Source organism: Zeugodacus cucurbitae, chromosome 2 (genome assembly GCF_028554725.1).
Source record: "Zeugodacus cucurbitae isolate PBARC_wt_2022May chromosome 2, idZeuCucr1.2, whole genome shotgun sequence".
Classification (NCBI taxonomy): Eukaryota; Metazoa; Arthropoda; class Insecta; order Diptera; family Tephritidae; genus Zeugodacus; species Zeugodacus cucurbitae.
In genome coordinates, this window is record NC_071667.1 from 62074213 (window position 1) to 62095908 (window position 21696).

Genomic DNA, 21696 nt, shown 5'->3' on the forward strand with positions numbered 1-21696 from the left:
AATTGCTGAGAATGATGCTTCAGTATAGCTTGTGTGTGTTTTAAGACATCCGACAAGCTCTTTTGATATAATGAGGTCGTCCTTTTCGAAGAAAGATAAGAGAAAAGAAATTTTCTTTCGTGAGGTTCCGCGTTTCCTCACTCAGGGTTCCGAAGCCATTTAAGAGCAATTCGAAGAAGTTTTTACGCCGATTCGTAACCTACTATGAAACATAAATTCTCTGGTACAAAGCAAAGACCAAGGAACGTACGTAACAGTACACTTCGCAGGCGAACCAGCTCAGTAGAAGGCAAAGACGGTCCCATCGACCAGAGAAGTTAATAGCCGTCGTCTTTTTGGGATTAACACTGGTCATACACATGGACTAGCTGGATAAGGGCAAAATACAGGGCTCCATTCTGCAAAATCGAACGGTATTAAGGAAATACAAAACGTATACAAATATGTATGTAAAGATCGAGAGAGTGAAAGCGTTTTCCTAAAATTAATTGCTGAAAAACCGCCCACGTGTTAAAAAGGCCTTATCAATCTGGGCTAATCAGTCAATATTGACGTCAATAAAACGCTCCATATAGAAGAGATTTCCAACACTTTGGGCTCCAGCTAAAGTGTGGGTTTGTTTTTACTGCTATTTGCGTAGGACTACCCACCGACTCTCCTCTATATATATGTATTTGAAAGCTGGTTAGGTGTGAGCTCTGTGCTTAATGGCCAACCTGTTGGCTATTTTGACAGTTCCAGGGGACACAAGTCAACACTTGCAAGAACGCTTGCTTTTACTGTTAGATTTCTTTGCATACATGTTCAACATAATGAATGAAAGCTTAACACTAAATTATTATATTTTTGAACAATGTTAATTGTTAAACCACTAATTTATCAGTCGAAACTGTTATCAAAACAAAGTGACAGCCAGTTAACCCTTTCCTTGCTGCCTGTTTGGCTTTTCTAGCGGCGAACTGCGCATACGCGGAAATGCTAGTAGAGCTCTTTTCTGACAGGGGGTGGGTTTTTCCCATGGCTAAAACTGCAGCTTTTTGGACACGTTATTTTGACATTAGTGCATTTGCGACAGCAGCAGTTGGAGGTGGCGGCCAGCTGTCAGCAGGAAGGCAGTAGGCCGGAAATCAACATTGGTCGCATATTAACTGCATTGAGTGTAAAGTGCATTAATGAAACAACAATAACAACAGTGATAGAAAGAACAACAACACGGAAGTGTATAACAATTATTCTCAGTGTAGATTTACAGGAGTTGAGTTGAGTTGAGTGCTGAAAAAAAGGGCAAATCAATCGAAGAATTTCACTGTGCAGCGTTTTTCAAGTGGTTTGAGAAGTGAAATTGCAACGAAGCAAAATAAAAAGAAATAATAATTGTACAAAAGAAAAAAACAAATTCAAGAAAAGGCGAGTGTGAATGTAGTGAAAAGAAAAGAATACAGAAGTTGTGATTTGATTATGATTGCAAGAGAATGTGATAATGGCCATCTCATTAGTATATCTTAGTGTCACACCATTGCGGCCGCAGCAGCAGCAGCAGCGACAGCGACTGCAGTAATGCGTTCATCAAACGATAAATTCCTATGCAGTTTATGGCATCCACATAAGTAAACAAACACTTAAGGAAAAAGGTAAGTGGGCAGTTTGCACACAATTCCTTTTGAGCGCTTAGTGGCGCATTTCAAAGCATATAACTGTCAAGTAACCGTAGCTCTGGCGCTGCGCCTCCGTACTTCCGCTGTGCTGGCATTTTCCGCGTAATGCAGCGAATTTTGTGTCATTGGAAGAGTGCAATATCGATTTTTCGCCAAGGTTAGTGGGTGGTGAGAAGTGCAGTTATTGCGCGCCCAATGCTGCACCTACAATTGCAGCTGTCAAATATGTGTGTGTGGGTGTATGACTGTACGTATGTTGCTAAGCTCTGGTCTGAACTCAAAGCGCCAATTTCACGCTGTGTTTTTAAGTCAACACTACTTTTTTCCATCAATTCTTCAAATTTATAGCCCATTGCACTCGGCTCTCTGTATCGCAGTATGTCACGATTGCGTCAGGCGATTATCGCGTTAGTCAGTATACTGTACAAATGTATGTTGATAGCTACTGACTTGCTGCTAAATGACAAGTGCAGTACACTGAGAGAAATAAGTGTTTAAAATGCTTTAAAAAAATAGCTGTTTCTATAACAGCAGTAGAGGAACTCTTCTCCATGATGTTATGTACTCGTATTACTATGATGTCTCGCTTCATCTCAATTATAATAATCCAACTGTTTCAAAGTACTTCAGCTTGGAGATCTTCCAGTGATGAAGTTTTTACCTTCTTAGTAATAGCAAATTCCATCGATTCTCTCTCTAAGTCTCTTTAATTTTGGAAACAGAAAAAAGTACAAAGCTGAACGACAAGCTATTCAAGTAAATATTTCTTATCTTAAGCTAGGAAATATCTTAGCTTGGTGATTTTTTTATTATATTTGTATCTCTTCTCGGCTCGAGGGATGATGACCGATTTATTAACATCAGAAATGTATACCCTCAATATGTGTAATCGGTAGTTGAGTTCCCACGATAGTCGAGTGTATAGCGAGATCCTTCACTGGGGATGTCGGCGTCCTTTTTGCGTTTATTCCACATACCTTTATGGATCTTTGTCAAATTGTCAAGCTAACTGAAATCACGAAGGCATCAACGGAGCGGCACCTTTTCCGACTAAAATTGGTTCAATGTAATCAGTCATTAATCTCAATATATGATCTAGACCTTGATCAGTCTACGCATTCTAAAATCTAAGATTATCGCTCCTCTTTTCTATTTCTATTGCCGACTCTTTCAGTTATTATGGGAGATATTTCAGTGGAATGAAGTGAATATATAATCTATATCGGCTTATATGCCTATGTATGTAAATCCCCAAAAGACCAATATATTTATTTCTACGCTTTTGACTAATCGGTTCGCAATTTCGTAGACTATAACGAAGTATTGAAGTTTCGACAATCCCTAAAAGTATTTACTCTGCTATGATCCTTCAAAATGATGTATGAATTGTTATGTAGCACGCGGACTTAGTCCTTTCTTACTTGTAATTTTATTTTTAATTTGTTTGCAAATTCCATTCAAGCCTTGAGCGACACAGTATTTCAACAAAAAATCTCAAATATTAATTTAAAAACAGTTATTTAATATTTTTATCTTTTCATATTTTTTTTTAAATTCCAATTTAATAGCTATGATAGTAATGTCCGAGGCACTTGAGTGCCTATAGTGTGATAGTAAAATAGAAAGCAAACAACAAGAATAGCAAAAAAGAATTAGTTATGTTGAGCGGCAATAATACACAACAATCGCAACAACAACAACAATCACAGACAACACAACAACAACACCACGCGCAGCACCAACAGCAGCACCAGCATCAGCAACACAATACACAACAACAGCAGCAACAACAACAACAGCACCAGCATCATCAGCAACAACAACAGCAGCAGCAGCAACAGCAACAGCAACAAGTCTACAACGGTGACTTGAACTTCACCACATTCGCTGAACTTTGCCGCTTCTGTTCGATACGAAATGGTCCCGCCAAAATTCATCTCTTCGAAAAGGAGGCGGAGCAGAGGAATTTGGTCTACAAACTGCGCACGCTAATGTCAACAAATGTGAGTATAAAAGCGAGCATTTTTTCATATTTTTTCGTACCAAATACATACTTATGAGCGCTATGCAATGCTATGTTGTTAGCGCTCTAAATGTAGCCCCCATTTGTGGGTTGTAGCGACCACTAGAAGCCAGCGACACATATGCAGCGACATAGCAGTTTATTGCTATATGTTGTGGGGTGTGTGTGTTATATATGTTTTGGGGGCAAACACTTTTGTTTTTATATTTTTTTATTATTTTTATGAGGTTTGTATTTGTATAAGGCAGCTAAAATTTTATACCCAGTGCATATTTATGCGAGTATACTGTGAAAAATATTATACCTCAAGCTGGAAAGATACAAAATATTATATTCTGAATGAAAAGATAATGTACAAATGCGTCCTAGTCCATAACTGAGGAAAACGGTAAAATAATAGAATTATCGGCAATAACCTAATATTTAGACATACAATTGTAAGAACTCGATGTTTGACCGATTAACCAGCCAGAGATTCTTCGGATTACAATGGAAACTAATTGAAAGAAGATTAGGTCCCCCTAAAATCGGGAAATGGACCCAAATTTGTATACGACAAAGAACTGTCTCGGTAGAACTTGGTAGGATCCCTCAAAATTATTTGGGTAACATTTTCTGTTCTTAAAAAAAAAAAATTAATAATAATAACAACATGATCTCAGGTAAATATTTTTCAGATTTGAGTTTAAGATAAGAATTTTAGGAGAGAAACAAATTCTCGCAATGTTCATAACAATTTCGGGCGAAGAAAACTCTTTTAATCCATCATCATTAATTCAATCGAAAGCCGAAAACGAATTTTAACATCTGAAAACCCATTTCCAATCGCCAATATTTTTAGAAGGATCGGATGAAATAGAAATAGAACCTGAAATCTCAACATTCTCTTTATCAAATTTGTTCAATACCATCAGACAAATCTGATCTGAGTTTAGGATTGATTCTCTTACTTATTAGGATAAACCAGCGATCCCAAACATGCAAAATGATGGACTTTAACTTAATTTTTTTTATTATTTTTTAGACCATTAAGCGATATTCCGGTTAATAAACTAGACAAAATATTTATCTTGACCTGAAAAATTAAAAAAAACCATACGCAACAATTCAAGAGTTGATCTAAAGGAACATACATTTTAACTCTCTACATCTTTTAATTTTTTATTCCACTTGAGCGAAACTAAATACTTGATTTTCGATGTGTATTTGTGCATTTTTAGATATCCAAGGACGACTACCTTCCAAAGAATATCTGCGAGCAGTGCGTACACAAAGTGGAACAGCTATTCGACTGGCGACAATCGACATTGCAGATTGAGAATATTCTGCAGAATTATGCGGACTCAATGAGAGCGGTGACGGCTACAATTAATTTTCAGGTAAATTATAAATCATAAAGAAGTTCAACTTGAATATATTATAGTACATATGATATGTATATGTGTTATGTGTGTTAAATATAAAGAAAGATAAAAATATAACGCGGAGTGTTGAATTGAAAAACGGTTCTTACCTATTACTTGTCTTATACCAATAATTAAAAGTTATTAGCTCTAAAACCGTTGTCCCCTTGCGTTCTAGCGCTGGATCTATGGACCTCTTGTCAGTTCGGAAGACGAGAATTATATTGCTGTATGACGAAAAGAGAGGTGAAATCGTTTTGTCCCTTTCTCTTCCACTGCATTTGCATGACAGAGGTTCAAAAATCTCAGTAGTCGTAATTTCGTCTAACCAGGCGAGTTGGCTGGGATCGAAATTATTTGTCTTAACAAATACGAGTCTCAAAGCGCTTTGCCAATGTATAAAGGTCTCCACGAACCATATTTAGGAGGCTTTATAAATCATTTACACATTTAGCTATCCAATTGGGACTCTACGTGACTATTGTCGAGAGAATCAGCCTTCGTATACAAAGATAACCTCTAACTCTATAAAAACCTTTGAATCGAGGTTCGATAATACACTTATTATGTTCTTTCCATTCACGAGAATTTTGGAATCGCTACAAAGAGGGAAATCTCAAGTTGGGGATCATTTGAGGTCATTTCATGAGTCTCAATAACACTGAGGAATAAGCGAAGCGCCTATCTATACTTCATGAATCAGTTATATAGTTTTTTCTATATAATATTTCTACAACTTCGATATGTGTGTGAGGACCCATGCTGAAACATGAAAGTTAAGAACCCCTGGAGTGCAAAAATGCTTGTTTGCATCCTTCATTTCCACCAAGCTTTCGGCAACTTTAATTAGAAATCGTCGTAAAGTTCACTTTGCCTTGTTCCATTTCCATGAATTGCAAGAGACTCTTGGAATGCAGACTGCCACAAAATAAACACACACCCACACAAACACACACACAGAGAAATTGCCACCCACCACCCAAGCGACCGGCCGGCGTCTGCAGACAACTGAACAATATGAGCAGAAATACTTTGGAAAAAGTTGGGAAAGGCATGGCAGCAATGAGTAGATACTCACAGAAATTGCTCTACGAGCGCTAACTTTGACATTGTAATGTGCATACAGGCGGCAACATGCTTTTTTTGGGGTAGGGAGACGACGCGTCACAAGGATACGAGTACCGGCGAATGGCGAACGGCAGCCGGTGCTGATGAGTTGCGCAAGAAAAACTTATTGTTCTCTCGCCAAAGCACGCTTGAATGCCTAGTAGACACTGGCATATTTCTTCCTGCCATTCTTTGGGGTAACGTTGCGGCGCTGAGGACGTTTGAAGTCAAACTACCTAAAAAGTTTCCATTTCAATACCGACTTCGAGTCTAAATTTCACAGATTCGAGTTGAAATATTTATTATATATGCAAATATAATAACTGTATATTAAATTATAACTGTTTTAAATGTATGCAACAACAACAATTGTGATTAGTGTGCGTTGCTGTCAACTGTGGCACTGAGTCGGGCAGGCGGTACGGACCGTGCAACGAGTGGCCGGGCGACAGTCGTGCGGGTGTTAAAGTCAAACGGCAATAACTTCGGCGTCGGCGACGGCGGCACTCCGATACATTTCGATACGATTCACATACTACAACAGTTAACAACCGACGAAAACGCGCTGTGTCTGAATCCGAAATCACTCAAATGTTAATTCAAATGTACGAAAAAGTAAAACGGAAGGCCACTACACCATGAGTGGCAAATCAGTTTCGCAATACATACACAAACAAAAGGTGATGATGAAAATTTTTTCATAAGCACCAACTTACCCACAAAGTGTATACGGTTTTTCATAACTCACTGCCCACAATAAAAAGCACCAATAATTTAGGGAACGCGAAAAATTATATTTAGAGGCACAGGAAAAAAAAAAACAAAAAAAATTCCCCGCGTTTTGGTGTTACTTTAGTGGAAAACGGAAAATCACCAAAAATTTCCTCATTGTGCAAGCTTTTATGGTGGCTAAGGACGATAAAGTGCGAATATCGATTGATTTCTTTTTGGTGACTGAATGAAAATTTTTGCGACAAACCGTTGATATGTTGGCTTTTCGCAAGCGAGTTTAAGCGGTACTTACATATTTGTTAGTGGAAAGTGGAAAATATGCTTTTAAAAAAAATTAATTGCTATGAAATTTCAATAAAAAAATACTGTTGCAAATATTTAACTTTTTTTGCATTGCGAAAATTGCTTACGAATTAGGGAAAAATTGTTAACAAGCTAGTAAAAAAATGCTTACAAGCTATTGAAAAAAATCGCAGTTACATGTATGTAAGCAAGTGTGTGTGTGTGTATGTGCGTGTGTGTGCGTTTTGGGTAGAGCGCTGAAATCAGGAAGCACTGGCTGGCTGTAGTAGCTACGCCAAAGCGCCGCCACGGAAGTGCTTGCCGGCTTGCTGGCTCCCCAATACTAGTATACTGACAAATGGCGGCGCTGGCGACTAAGATCGCCAAGCAAAATGCGACGACAAGAAAGAAATTACATTTAAGTGACGACTAATTTGAGAAAAAGTTGCAAAAATTGTATATAAACATGTAAAATGAAATGAACTAAAAAAAAATAAAAAAATTAATAAAAAGAAATTAATAAAAAATAGTTAACTTAAAAAATGCTTGAAACTAAAAAAAATATTATTTAACATAATATTGAGACTTTTATGCACACAAAAGTGGCATAAATGGTTTTTATAAACCATTAATTTTTATTTTATTTTAATTTTTTCTTTTATTTTAATTTAAAAAAAAAAAAAAAAATTGTTGACTAAATATTTTTGTATTAAAATATATATATATACAATATGCATACAATCACAACAAAATTCTTGTATACCTAAGGTACATGTTCGAACTTCATCATTCTTTGTCCTTAGCTGGACCTCATAAGGTTATTTCATTGTTCGGGGAGCAATGTTCGCTTTTGCTTTTAGCATAAAATCCACCTAAAGCACTTTCACCTCATACCAACAACATTACAAATGAACATACATACATATAATAATATATATAGAGGTCCTAGGCGGCAATGAACAGCTCAACCGGCTTATACTGAAACACACCTACATACAAATATACATACTCGTCTAATGTAATAACAACAATAAAATTCACTCACCAATACCTACAGACAATTTGTTGTTATTGTATACAAATACAAATAAATTAAATTTATTTTTATACACATTTCTACGAATTTCAATGAGTATATATTTGATATGAAATGAAAAAAAAAACTTGAAATGCTCCAGGAAAAGCTCTCATTTCATTACACAAAATGCACAAAAGACAGTTAAAGTATAGTACGGTAATGATTTGCGTCCCCACCCCGTAAGCATACAACAACAAACGCGGTAAAAACAATTGTACGTCACAAAATGCGCCCCAAAAAGTATGTTTCACTTCCCCAAACATTCCAAGGGTAAAATGACTATGCCCTCGACTCGTAAATATCAACATAACAACGAAACGGAAAGTGAGTGTGTTAAGTGCAAGTGGATGCTAAGGAGAGAGGAAGAGAGCGAGAGTGGGAGAGAGAGAGAGAGCGCGAAATAGAGTGAGTGCATGAACTTGTGAAAAATGCGTTTGAAACGAAGTGAGATTGACACACAGAATAGTGGAAAGATTCGTGAAAACATAGAGGTTGAATGCGCGGCAAAGCACGCTTTTAGGCGCTAAAGCCGGTTGAATAAAAATTTTTAACTTTAACACCTAAATCATAGAAACAAAAGCGATATTTATTTTAAAATCAACTTCCTTTAAATTTATTCCACACGCTTCACCTGCAGGACGGTACCGTTAATATGGATAAAATGACGGTAGCGCAAAAGAATGCATACTTGGAGGCGCATATGGCGGTGCAACAACAAATGGCGCAAGCGGCAATACAATTTAAGCAACAACAGCAACAACAACAAACGTCCACGAATTCCGCACAACAACAACAGCAACAACAGAATTCGCCCACCACCAATAACAATAATAACAATAACAACAATACGTCACAACAGCAATTGCAACAGCAGCAACAGCAACAGCAACAACAGCAGCAGCAACAACAACAACAGCAAGCACATTACGCCAGCACGATTAAGGTACCACAAATAAGTTCCTCCAGTTCGGGTGGCGCTGAGAGCACTTTCACCGTACCCGACGATGTCGGCATGGGTTTCGAGGGTGGCGTACGCGTGCTACAAAGTTTAGGCAGTTGGTCACCGGACAATGTTACCTACAATATACCCAAACCAAATCTAATACCATTCACCGAGCCATATGTCGAGGGTGGTTCCATGCATCCGGCCAGTCGACTGAAGGCACTGCAACAAGTGCAACAAGCCTCGTCGGGTGTACGCAAAACGAATCCATCTAAAAGTGAGTATGGTCGAATTGGGTGTTCTCTTTACCCGATTGATGTATTTAGAACTTTCGAAAGGGGACAGCTTACAAGTAACATAGGTATATGCTTGAGTGGTTTAGTTTTTCAATGAACTTGTAGATTAAAGTTAGAGCTTAATTTTCTTATTTTAAAATTTAATAAGTACTTCATCCATAGCTTCCAAAAGATTTTGTTATGATGAGATATGCTATCTGAAAATTTGCATGAACATAAAAAATAGGTTTGAAACTTTACTTTTTTCGAAGGATCGAATTGAATTTCGATCACAGGTTGCTCTTGGTGCTCACCGGCTGTAAACTGTTTTGGACTAGATGAGTTTATTTTTATAGATTAGGTTAATTTTCAGAGATAAAACTGTTATTTCTTCTATCGCCATTTACTTATCTGAGTCTTTAGCAGTTATATCAGTAGATTCTTTGATTCGCCACTCTCAAGACATGTAGACCGCTAGGTCCTTTGAATGAACTCAATTCGTTCGAATTAATCTTCTAAGATGTCTGCTGTTTTGAAAAATATTTGCGTCTCAATTCCACAAAAATATATTTTCCGAGGGCTTTCATACATTACTTCTTTGGAGAACTTCACATCACAGTGGCATATATGTCAAACGTACATATACAGTTCTCCAAAGCAGCAATGTATGAATCTCTAGAGGGCTCTGAACTTAATTGGCTTACAACTTGGTGAAGAATTGTGAAGTAGTCAACATCGGAAGTTTGAGATACCCCTGCTTGTCAACTTATGTTGAGTCTCTTAAGCTCGTGTAACGCTCATTTGAACAGGAGAGGACAGCTGGTAGTCTTATATAATACGAAGTAATATATTCCTTCTAGAAGTATCACAGATAATCTGAATAAATTATTCAAGGTTGAGCACTTTAGTTCTCTAGGTCCAATATATAGAAGAAATCTAATATAAAGCGTATATCATAACTCCAAACTCACATTCAAATCTCTTCGCAGATCCCAATAACAAGGCATTCGAATGCACGGTGTGCGGCAAAGGACTCGCCAGAAAGGACAAACTCACAATACATATGCGCATACATACGGGCGAGAAACCCTATATTTGTGAAGTATATAATGAAAACAATTACAACTACAAACAAATCGAACATTTTCTAACCTAAAATAAAAAAAATCTCATTTGCATTGTAGGTGTGCAATAAAGCATTCGCTCGACGCGATAAACTTGTGATTCATATGAATAAATTCAAGCATGTGACGCCAACGAATATAGCGCCATTGGGCAAGCGACTCAACAATATGGTGAAGAAGAAAGAGCCCGAACCGGAGGACAATAAACAGAATTTGGAATTGCAATTGCAACAACAGGCCGTACAAGTGGCCACACAGAATATTATAGTGCAAACCACAGGTGGCCAGCATAGTGCACAAACTACCGCCATACCGGGCATCATAATACCGCATCATCATCAGCAACAGTTGTCGTGGACTTGTGAGCTATGCGGACGTATGTTCTCGAGTCGGGACGAATGGACATTGCATGCAAAGAGTCATCTAGAGGTGAGTTGTTGTTGATGGATGACTTTAATGAACCGTTATTGTCACTATAATTTTCCACAAATTGTTATATATAGTATTGACAACAGGAACAGGAAATTATAGAGGAAACTAAACCAATAACAGCAACAGCAACAACAACAGCCAACGCGGGAAAGCAGAGCAGCTTTCCAACTGAGTCCAATCAAAATACGAATACAATGCAAGTCGAGATGAATGCACGTCGAGAGAAAATAATCATACAAAATCAGATGATTATAAACGCGCAACAGCAACAGCAGCAACAACAACAGCAGCAGCAGCCGTCACACGCGGGCAAAAAGTTTAAGAAGCACACGCAACAGTCAACATTATTTTCAACTACGGCAGCGATGTCCAACAACAATAGCAACAACAACAATAATAATAACAACATGGGCAGCAGTGGCAATATTCGTAATAGCAACAATAACAGTAACAACAACAACAATAGCAACAATAACCGCAATCCAACTGAAGTAACTAAAAATAACTGAATTTTCTCATATAGATGTATGTGTATGTGTGTGTGTGTTTGTGCTTGTGTGTCGTATACTATATATATTCACCCCAGTGATCCTAAACCAACAGACAGCGGAAGGCATTTGTATCTCAATCAGTAAAACAAGTCACAAGTTGTCCCGCTCCCCTCCACCGTTGTTGATCACCCCCCAACCAAAAACTCCTCTTTGTTAAACTGTTTCAACTAAGTTTGCATGTTTGTGTATGTATATGTGTACATATGTATGTATGTATGTATTGTGTAATATAACTTTGCGTGTACGTATTTTTCTTCTTCTTCTTCTTCTTTTTGTCTTTTTCTTATTCAACACTTGTATGTTGTTAACCAAAACCACCAAAACTATTATCCACAACAACCCCAACCTTGCTCGCTAACAACTCCAACTACAAAAACAACAAATCCAACAACCAATCAACCAATCATGCATCCAGTTTAGTCATCACTTTCACTAACAATGATTCGCTTCATTTCCACTAGATTTCCCATTTATTTGCACACTCCCCCACGGCAGCCACATACGTCCAAGCGCAACTTAACGGCCTCAATTTCACTGCTGATAATCAAACTGTTACAGCCAGCGTCGCCAGCATTAACAACGCAACTAATAATGGCACCGTTAATGCGAACAACATCAACAACAGCGCCATTGTCACGCCCAATTTGAATGCGAATGCCACCATCACAACAAATACAACGCAAGCGACTGGCGGCGGCAATGCCGGTGTGCCGGTCGTCACCTACAATGGCAATCAATATTGTGTAATCACACGGAATGAGGTGGGCGCCGCCGAGAAATCGGAATTGCTGCAAATTCACGGGCAATTCACCACCGACAAGGAGGGTAAGACGAATATAATTCTGATGTCGCCGGTGTCGGTGCCGATGCAAATGCAGATGCACGTGCCAATGCAGGTGGAGGTGCAAAATCCGAATTGAATTCATTTCGAGCGAGGCAAAGTGTAGTCAACATTGAGAGGCGTGCATTGCAGTGAAAGGTTCACCAGGAAAGGTTCGAATCCATTCGGCGGCGGCGGTAATTGTCGGAAGCCAGAAGGCAGTGGTTAAACAGGAAGGTATTTAGTGATTGCTTTAAACGAGATAACGAAATCAACAAATCAAATGGTTTTCCAAATTTCGACTTTGTAGTTTAAGTGGAAAACATCAAATTAGTGTGGCAACTATGTAATATAAATCAATGTTTGATATGAAGCAGTTCAAATTATACCCAACGCACGTGTAATGTGCAGTAGTAAACGAAACTTATAGTGTTATGAGACGCTTAAAATACGTATAAATTTTTAAGGTTATTGAAACCAAAACAAACAGAAAACTCTTTTTCAGAGTCATTCAGACTTACTCATGGATAATCGGAAAACTAATTTTTTACCACAACTGACACGATAATCCGTATTACTTTCGAAAAACTTTTTAGTATCGTTCCACAAATTTTTCAAAGTTAAAAGTTCTAAAAGTATGTATTCAATTTAGAGTAGCTGGTGGACGCAGTCCGTTTGTATCGTTTCATGGCTGAGGAATTCACATGCGTTATATAGAACTTTTTAAGAAATAAGTTATGTGTGTAGTTAGAATGCTAATTAACCGCTGCGGATTCAATTGGAGACTCACTTTTGACTCACATTATTTAATAGACAATGTCAATCATCCAATATTTATTTCTGTTATGAAAACCTTACCGGCAGAATCTGTCGACTGCCTAGTGCGAACTTGTATATTTCTAATATTTTGATCTTCAAGCCGCTGCACACCCTCCATACTCAATCCTCTAGCGCGTACTTGGGAGGCTTTGAAATTTTGTTCAGCTGCGAGCGCTCTTAACTCGACTCTCTAGCACGCGATTGCGAAGCGAAGAGAATGACTTGCAAGACGATTTTCAGTTTCAGATTAAGATTCTCCATCACGGAGTCGTTTTGATACCCTCACCTTGGAACTATTTCCAGAAAGTTCAGATTCTAGCAATAAATGTAGCCTATGGAACTCGATTTCTTTTGCATGGCCACTACGGACACGCTCGTAGAAGTCCAGACGTTGAACCCAATTTTCGACGGTTTTCAAGCATAAATCGGCCGATACTCATCAACCGTCGCTGGCTTGTTGGCATATTGACTAGGCCATTTCGTTAGGTAACACGTTCACCGTAATTGGTTTTCAATAAATCGATCGGTTTGTGGCGCCGTCGTGTTGGAAACTCATATTTTCAAAGTCGATATCATCAAATTCGGGCCAAAAATATTCGGTTATGATTGGGCAGTCAGACAGGATGATTATGACAACCATAAATTGGACGTAGCGCTCTTAAAGTTGAGGTCTTTAACTCAGAATTTCGGTAGTAAATTTTACTGAATTCTACTCGTTGTTAAATCGTATATCTTTCATTGATGAAATGGCGAATCTTACAGAAGAGGAATGTCAAAAGATCGGGGAAAAATTTGGCGTCCTTTGCTGTTTTACCTATTGGTCTACTTTTGTAGTGCCCCAATTGAAAAACGCTTTTTAACATGGAATATTATTGCACTTGCAAATTTCATACTAAAATGTTTGCACTTATTATGTACTTTGTCGTGCGTTGGGTATAAAAAAGAAATGGATATGAATTTCATATTTACATGTTAATAAATTGTCTTCAAGCTAATATTACGAAAAAAATAGTTCAAAATATGTGTACACATTATAATTATAGTTCGCATCGCAAGTATCTCTGTATGGCTTGCTGCGGTAAGGGGAAAAAAAATGAAACAACTTAATAAGTTTGAAACTGCAATTAAACACTTTTAGAAACTTGCTTGTCACAGCGTTGGCTGTCTACAAAATCAAAAAAAAAAAAAGTTGAAAAATTATAAAAACTAAAAAATTCCAACAAAAAGAAAATGCAAGCAAAAAAACACCATAAAGTTGCAATAGCTAACGCTCTTAATATAAATTTTTAAGTATTAACACGTTAAGAGTAAAGAATATATATGTATAACTATAAATTTTAAGAAAAACTAAAGAAAAAAAAAATACTTTGAAAAAGTTTGTAAATAATAAAGTAAATTAGAAGAAAAAAGTGATCGCCTCCATGCAAAGAAAAAAATAATTAATATATTAGTAATAAAAACACACCGATAAAATTAAAAAATCGAATAATTGTCACACAAATCCATAAGCGACATATAATATATATATATGTATGTATGCACCCCGAAAAAACTTTGCATAAGCGCTTTTTAAATTAAACTTAAAAGTGAAATTTGTAAATGATTTTATAGTAACGAGTGAAAAAAGCTCCAAAAACAAAAGTATGAACTTACACTTTACCTTTAAATAGCCGTCAAAGAATTTGAAAAAAAGAAACAAAAAATCTGTGTTTGTGTATGATTAGGATTAAGTGAAATTTAAGTACATATCTGGGATAAAAGAAGTAAAAAATTAAAAAAAAAAGTGATGAATAGAGCATACAAAAATTTAGCAATTAGCTAAACACGCTCTATATTTGTATGAAGGTGTTGTAATATAACGGAGAATTATTATTACAAATAAGACGAGAGGAGATATTGAAAACATATTTATAAAAGTAGATTTTAATTTATGTCGGTTATGTTATTTTATTGCATGTTTATTGACTTATTATTTTTTTAAGGAGAAAATAGGCTTTTCATTCCTATTTTCCTACATGGCGACACTATGTGATTCAAATGAGTTTATAAACATTATTCTAAGGACTTTCCTATAGAAAGTAGAACTAAGTATTTCTGTAAACATTGATCTCTTGAGCTTCAGAATTGACTTATGTGCAATATATTAAGTTGTAAAATATCTCCCTTCCACCTTTTTGTCTTATGAAAAGACGCTATGCATGATTAGTTTGGATATTGCGTTCAACAGTTATAGACGTGTAAACATAACGGCGAAATTCGCGCTATTTTAAAGTTTTCCTTCGTTAAAGGCAAATTCGCTAGAGAAACGTTTGGTGAGATTAATGGTGTTTTGGGGGATGGTGCTCTATCACTACGAACCGCGAAGGAATGGTTTCGACGATTCAGAGCGGGTGAAAACGACACAATGGATAAACCAGCCGGCGGAAGACCTGTGACGACGAATACCGATCAAATCATGGAAAACATCGTGTTAGACCGGCATGTGGCATCTCCTGACATCGCCCAGGAGATGGGAGTTAGTCACCAAACCATTTTAAAACAACTGCAGAAGTCTGGAAGGTGAATCGTCCCAAACAGTGGCCAAGCCGGGATTGACGGCCATGAAGGTTTTGCTATGTGTTTGATGGAATTGGAAGGGAATCATGGACTATAAGCTGCTCCAAGCCAGACGCTTAATTCTACCATCTACTGAGAACAACTGGACCGTTTAAAGCAGGCGATCGACCAGAAGCGCCCAGAATTGGCCAACAGGAATAGTGTAGTGTTCCTCCAGACCACACACTTCGTTAATGACTCGTCAGAAGCTACGGGAGCTCGGGTGGGAGGTTTTATCGCATCCACCATATAGCCCGGACATAGCGCCAAGTGATTACCACCTGTTACTGTCCATGGCGAACGCCCTTGTGGTGTAGAGTTGAACTCAAAAGAGGCTTGTGAAAAGTGACTGTTCCAGTTTTTTGCAAATAAGGAGGGGGCTTCTTCGAGGGGGGTATATTGAATTTGCCGTCTAGATGGAAACACATGGCGTATATTTTAACTAAATCCGATCACAGTTATACTTTTTATAAAGCATTGAAGCCAAAAAGAGACAAAAAGTGGAAGAGATATTTGACAACCTAATACTTAACTATTTTCCATTTAACATTTCATATTAAACAATTGTCTTAGTTTGTGATTCTATAAGAGACTCTTTCGATCTTGCTAGAGAACTAGTTCTTTCGGAAAGAGAAATCGTGGCTTTGATTGATATTGTTATTTTTCTAGTCAAAATCGGTATCTGAGTCGATATTTAAAGATAATTTGCTTAAAAATTGTGAGTCCTCTTAAATCTCTTCTGTAACAAAATGCTGGGTTATATTGTTTAGGGTTCATCATACAGGTGTTGATTTGAAAAATATTTTTGTTAATAATTTCATTTATACTTGTACTTTAACTAACGCCCATCTTATAATCGGTTTGTTATATATGCAATATATTATGTATAAGTCCACAATTATATAAATATGTACAAGTACATACACATATATAGAATATACTGAGTTATTGATATTTACATTTATAATTATTACTTAAACATATTATTTACATATATATTTATTGCATATTTGTAGTATTGAAGAGCCAAATGATGGCTCGTTAAATGATAACTTAAATGTGTAGAATGTGAAAAGAAAAACATTGTAAAAAACAAAAACAAAAACGAATTCGTAGAAAGCATATGCAAGTATTGTAGTTGATAAAAGAAAACAAAAAAAAAAGAAACAAACAAAACAACAACTATTTACGATAATAAATAAAATTGAAGTGTAAAAAAACAATTCGAAGGTGAGTTATTATTTAGAGAATATATTTTTTTTATTTTACTCCGAGGTGTTTGAGTACAATTTATCAAGTTTTTCTCGAAAGAAGATATTTTATGTACATATTTATGTTTTAGCGAATCGTAAAAAGGAAAGATTGTTTAGCCAGAAACTCAGCGTAGGTTTTGAGAGAAATAGACAATTGGTAAAGGTCTCATTTTTGGATTATAAATTGCATTCCTCTAACTTGTAATTGATTACATTTGAATGCAATAAGTGTCAGCTAAGTTATGTCATATTTGTTTTGCTGTTATTTACCATTAAAGTGGCAATTAATTGCGCAATCGTCAGCACCACACAAATACCAGCTCTTTTTCTTCTTATTTCTTACACAAATACTAGCTATTCTTCTTATTTCCTCCCAAAAACGAGCCTATATCACTTGAGTTCAAAAGATTCTGAATGAAATCTTAGTAACCGAAAAGTCTGTTTGCAAGAATTCCAACAAACCACTAAGACAAATAAATACGGCAAACACCAACCAACCACTTCCACCAAACTGTTTTTGAACTGTTGATTTGACCATAAAAAGCAACTTGCTGCTGCAAAAATAGCTGCGACGACATACTATATACGAGTACGGACTAAGTAAGAACAACAAGAGTATGAAACATTTTATGAGCCAAAAGCGGCAAAGTGGGGGCATAAATTATCCAACGTAATCGGTGGGTATTTACATGTGTGTTTGTGGCTTTGTGTGTCTGTATGCGTTTATTTGAAAAGTTGTATCTTGTGAACCCAGTCAACAAATTTTTTTAAATATTTTTTGAAATACCACTTGTTTTTTATTTATCTTGTAGAAAATCCATACCCTATGTTTCATGAGAGACGTAATGATTACTCTGCGGATTGAATTATGATTACTTCATCCGTTAGGAATAAGGAGAAAATGTAAGATCCGTTCCAACGATCCGTTCTAACAATTGAGTCTACATAGTTGATCAGCGGCCGAATTTATATACGTCCAAGGGCTATCAACACGGCAGCACTCCTTGGAATCTTTCCTGTTGTTACTACAACAATGATCACAAGATAATCTCTGGTAATTAGAGAGGGCTGTTCTATTTTTGTTATTGAAGGAATAAGAAGATGTATCTTTCTAAGATGTTTCTTATTAAAATATTGAGTTTTATAAATTCATTCTAACGTATTCTTTTATGACTTGACCGAACTTTCCATACTGTTTCTCCTTATGACTGAGAATATTTATGTTTTAATCTAGAAATACACTGGAAGCTTCATACCGGCTTTTATACCGAGCTTGAAATCGTATTGTAAACCTTTATCGAACTACTGGACCATGGTGACCTCAGCTATGATGACTTCGTTATCATTTCAAAAATTATTTAGATTAATTTAAAGAGCTTTTCAGGGAATTATTGAAGTTCTCCACGAGAGATCCTATCTTAAGTCTGTATACCTCTCTTAAATGATTTTTCAACAATAAGTTTGTTCAATTACAGGGAGAAGAGCTCTGATCCTGTGAGCTTTTTGATTTCGAAACTCGAATGTGTTCTTTACAATTACGAAAAAAGGAGATAAAATCAACCTCTTCAAATCCACCCAATGTTTCCCTATGAAAATTCTTCAGTGAGCAGGTCGACAGATTGACCATTATTTATATGGAATCACTCATAGAAAGAGAAAACATCAACATTTGGATCTACTCTCTTTACGAAAGAGTTGCTGAGGCATATTATTTCGTAGAAATTGACTCGTTAGCGAGGTGGCAACTGATCTTCAGGAAACAAATAATTTATATATAAATAGTAGCCTCACCTTGATCGCTGGCAATATTGACTTAAGAATTTTGCAGTTTGATTTAACATAAGGAGCATTTGGAGTCAAAATTCAGTGTCTAAAATGACTGAGGCTGAAGGTTAGTATAGCTAAATCTAATCAATTACGTCACTACTTTGACATACAACTTCAATATTTTACTCTCTACTAAAGCTAGTAATACTCTTAACTCACTCAAAGGTAAATATTGGAGCGTACGTACGCGTTTGCTTGTTGGGAATAATTAGCACAGAATAGCAAATTGAATATTTAACAATGAAGCAATAACAAAAACGCCTACAAACGTAACAACAACTATTAACTGCCAAACGAAAACTAACAATCTCGACCATAATATAGCGTCAACATTAACAAGTGTCAGCTGCTGCTGCTGCAGCCAATCAACCTACATACCTATCACCTTCAATCGATTCTGAGTGCATGCCAGCGAAACTGTCGGATCAGTTGAGTTTTTAATTCTCGCGCGGACGGTCGTTTACGGTGATTTACAAGTCAAGTTGCACGCAAGATGTTAAATGGAAAATTCTATACGGGTCTGCCACCCGGCATGATCGAACGGGGCGCGACGCAACGTAATCGCTTGCAATCGAGTATATTCTGGCCGGACGATACCAAAGTCGACTCGGCGTTGGAGACGCGCGTTAAACGACGCAATAGCTTGCAGATTGCACAGGCCGAAAGGCCACGACTGCACATGCAAGCATCGGTGAGCGGTGGCGGTGATGCCGACATAAATACGCGACAATTATTCCAGAAGGAGTTTTCGAAATCGTCAATCGAGTTTTTGGATAATCTTGGTGATGAAACGAAGGCGAGAAAGCCACTGCTCTTTAGAGGTCAAAGGAGTGCTGCTACCGAGGTGACTGCCAAACCGACAGCCATGAAACTGCCACTGCCCGTGAATGTGGTGAATGCTGGTTATACCACCGCCAAGAAGAAGCAAGCTTTCACATCGAAAATCGAATTCTACGATTATGTGGGTGACGAATTGAACAATCGTAATAATTTAAGACGCGCCAAAATGGATATGAACGACAAGAAGGAGATGGAGCGGAACACGAAGAATAGCCCCAAATTGCAGGTGAAAAATAATATGCGCGATTTAAGCGCAAACGAGAAGCTATATCCTGCAGAGCGACGTGAGAAGGCAGAGATTGGGAGAGTGGGTAACAATAATGTACAGGATAAAGCGGAGATACAACTAAAGAATAATATGCGCGCAGAAACAGAGCACAGACCGCGGGATGACTATATCGCTGAAGCATTTGATGAGGAATACGAAGATGTGCGACACAATCCGCGAACAAGCGTCGATCGTTTTAGAGATGAACGCATACGTGAACTGGACTTTTTGGAAAGTAGACGCACTGTAAGTCCAGAGCATGTCCATAGACGTGAGCAGCGCATACATGAAATGTACGAAGATGACTATGCACCACCCAGCGGACGTTATGGGCGTGTGCCGACAGTGCGTCGTTCCAACAGTGTTGGACGTTTCACGACACCACCTAAGCGCATACTAAAGCAACCCATAAGAACGCGCAGGCATTATGAGGATTATGCAGATGTTGGTTATAGAAGTAATGAGCTCAATAGAGGCGGTGAAGGTTTTAGGCGCAGGAATGTGTATGAGCGGGAGGCATATAACGAGCACGATACTGAGGAAAATTTGGATTACATGGTGGACCGCATGAGAAATATGCGCGTTCGCACATCACCGAAAAAACATGTCACCTACAGCGATGACACCTACTCTCACGACGACGAAATGCCAAGTCAGTCACGACGTCCGCTTGCGCAGTCGCGCAACCGCGCGCCACTTCCACTAAAAACAGCAACAAATATGCGCAGCGGAAGCAACAATCTGCAACGTCAACAACCAGCGTTGCGCCGCTACAATAGCGAAATAGATATCGTCGATGATGCTAATGAGACGTTGGAGCAGAAATTTATGGAAAATGACATACGCGGTTGTGCAACAACAATCAAGTCATTAAACAGCATTACATCTGGTAGTTACAACAACAAGAGCAATAACAACAGCCAGAGCATGGAGGATGAGGAGCACAATCGCGTGGTCAATAAAATAAATAACAACAAAAACAATAATTACAATACAACAACAAGTCGTCTTAACAATCAAACTATCGCATCAGCTGCACGGAAAATCACACCAAATACGCCAACAGCCGCGACAACAAAGCAAAACACCGCCATGCGGAGCGCAACACCAGAAGCAGCGGGCGCAGGCGCAGGCGCGGGTGCGGATGCCAAAAGGCATTTGCGCAGCAACCTCTGTTTCCACAATGGCGAGATCATTGCGAGCGATGCTGACGGTTCGACGTCCGTAAAGGCACCCACGCGCAATGCGCGCAGCACTGCGACGCGTCAGCGCGTCAGTGTGGGTCTGCCTGACTAACAGCTGACTTGGCGCTGAGCTAAGCTGAGCAGCGGCGATGCTGCTGTAGTGAATAACGCGCGATTGGTGAATGGCTCGTTGCGCTCGTACTTGTGTTTTGAGCGCGCGTTCGCTAATACAATGATCATTCATAATATGAGACATGCCAACGTGTAGTTTGCTGTTTTTTTGTTTGAATCTTAAAATGTTCGAATTTTTAAATGGAAAATTAACAAAGTGACTTCAGAAACTGTATAGCATATACAGACACATATGCAAATTGCAATACTATTTACATATCTATGTCAATATGTATCAGTAATTCAGTATATACTGGCTTTTGTGTTTTTATTTGGTATTTTATGGTATTGTGTGTTCTCAAAGTTGAAATCTC

At 37.8% G+C, this 21696-nt stretch overlaps 3 protein-coding genes across 5 annotated transcripts; all 3 read left to right on the forward strand.

The window, feature by feature from the left end:
• Positions 1-74: 74 nt before the first annotated feature.
• On the forward strand, positions 75-11346 carry LOC105213865 (alpha-protein kinase 1). Of its 3 annotated transcripts, XM_054225250.1 has the most exons (7): positions 75-1631; positions 3224-3658; positions 4899-5057; positions 8918-9500; positions 10488-10600; positions 10683-11051; positions 11126-11346. In XM_054225250.1, exons 2-7 carry the CDS (start codon positions 3314-3316, stop codon positions 11129-11131), a joined length of 1575 nt encoding a protein of 524 aa, XP_054081225.1. In that variant the 5' UTR covers positions 75-1631; positions 3224-3313; the 3' UTR covers positions 11132-11346. The 3 variants fall into 3 exon arrangements, with proteins under 3 accessions (XP_054081225.1, XP_054081228.1, XP_054081231.1); XM_054225253.1 differs by lacking the exons at positions 75-1631; positions 3224-3658; positions 4899-5057 and adding an exon at positions 6284-6868; XM_054225256.1 differs by lacking the exons at positions 75-1631; positions 3224-3658; positions 4899-5057 and adding an exon at positions 6879-7204.
• LOC128922136 (putative uncharacterized protein DDB_G0286901) lies at positions 11261-12525 on the forward strand. The gene is made up of 2 exons (XM_054231781.1): positions 11261-11545; positions 12067-12525. Exons 1-2 carry the CDS (start codon positions 11261-11263, stop codon positions 12523-12525), a joined length of 744 nt encoding a protein of 247 aa, XP_054087756.1.
• A 6802-nt stretch (positions 12526-19327) lies between these two features.
• On the forward strand, positions 19328-21570 carry LOC105213866 (uncharacterized protein DDB_G0287625). Its single transcript, XM_011186960.3, has one exon. It carries the CDS (start codon positions 19413-19415, stop codon positions 21321-21323), a length of 1911 nt encoding a protein of 636 aa, XP_011185262.2. The 5' UTR covers positions 19328-19412; the 3' UTR covers positions 21324-21570.
• The last annotated feature ends 126 nt before the right edge of the window (positions 21571-21696 follow it).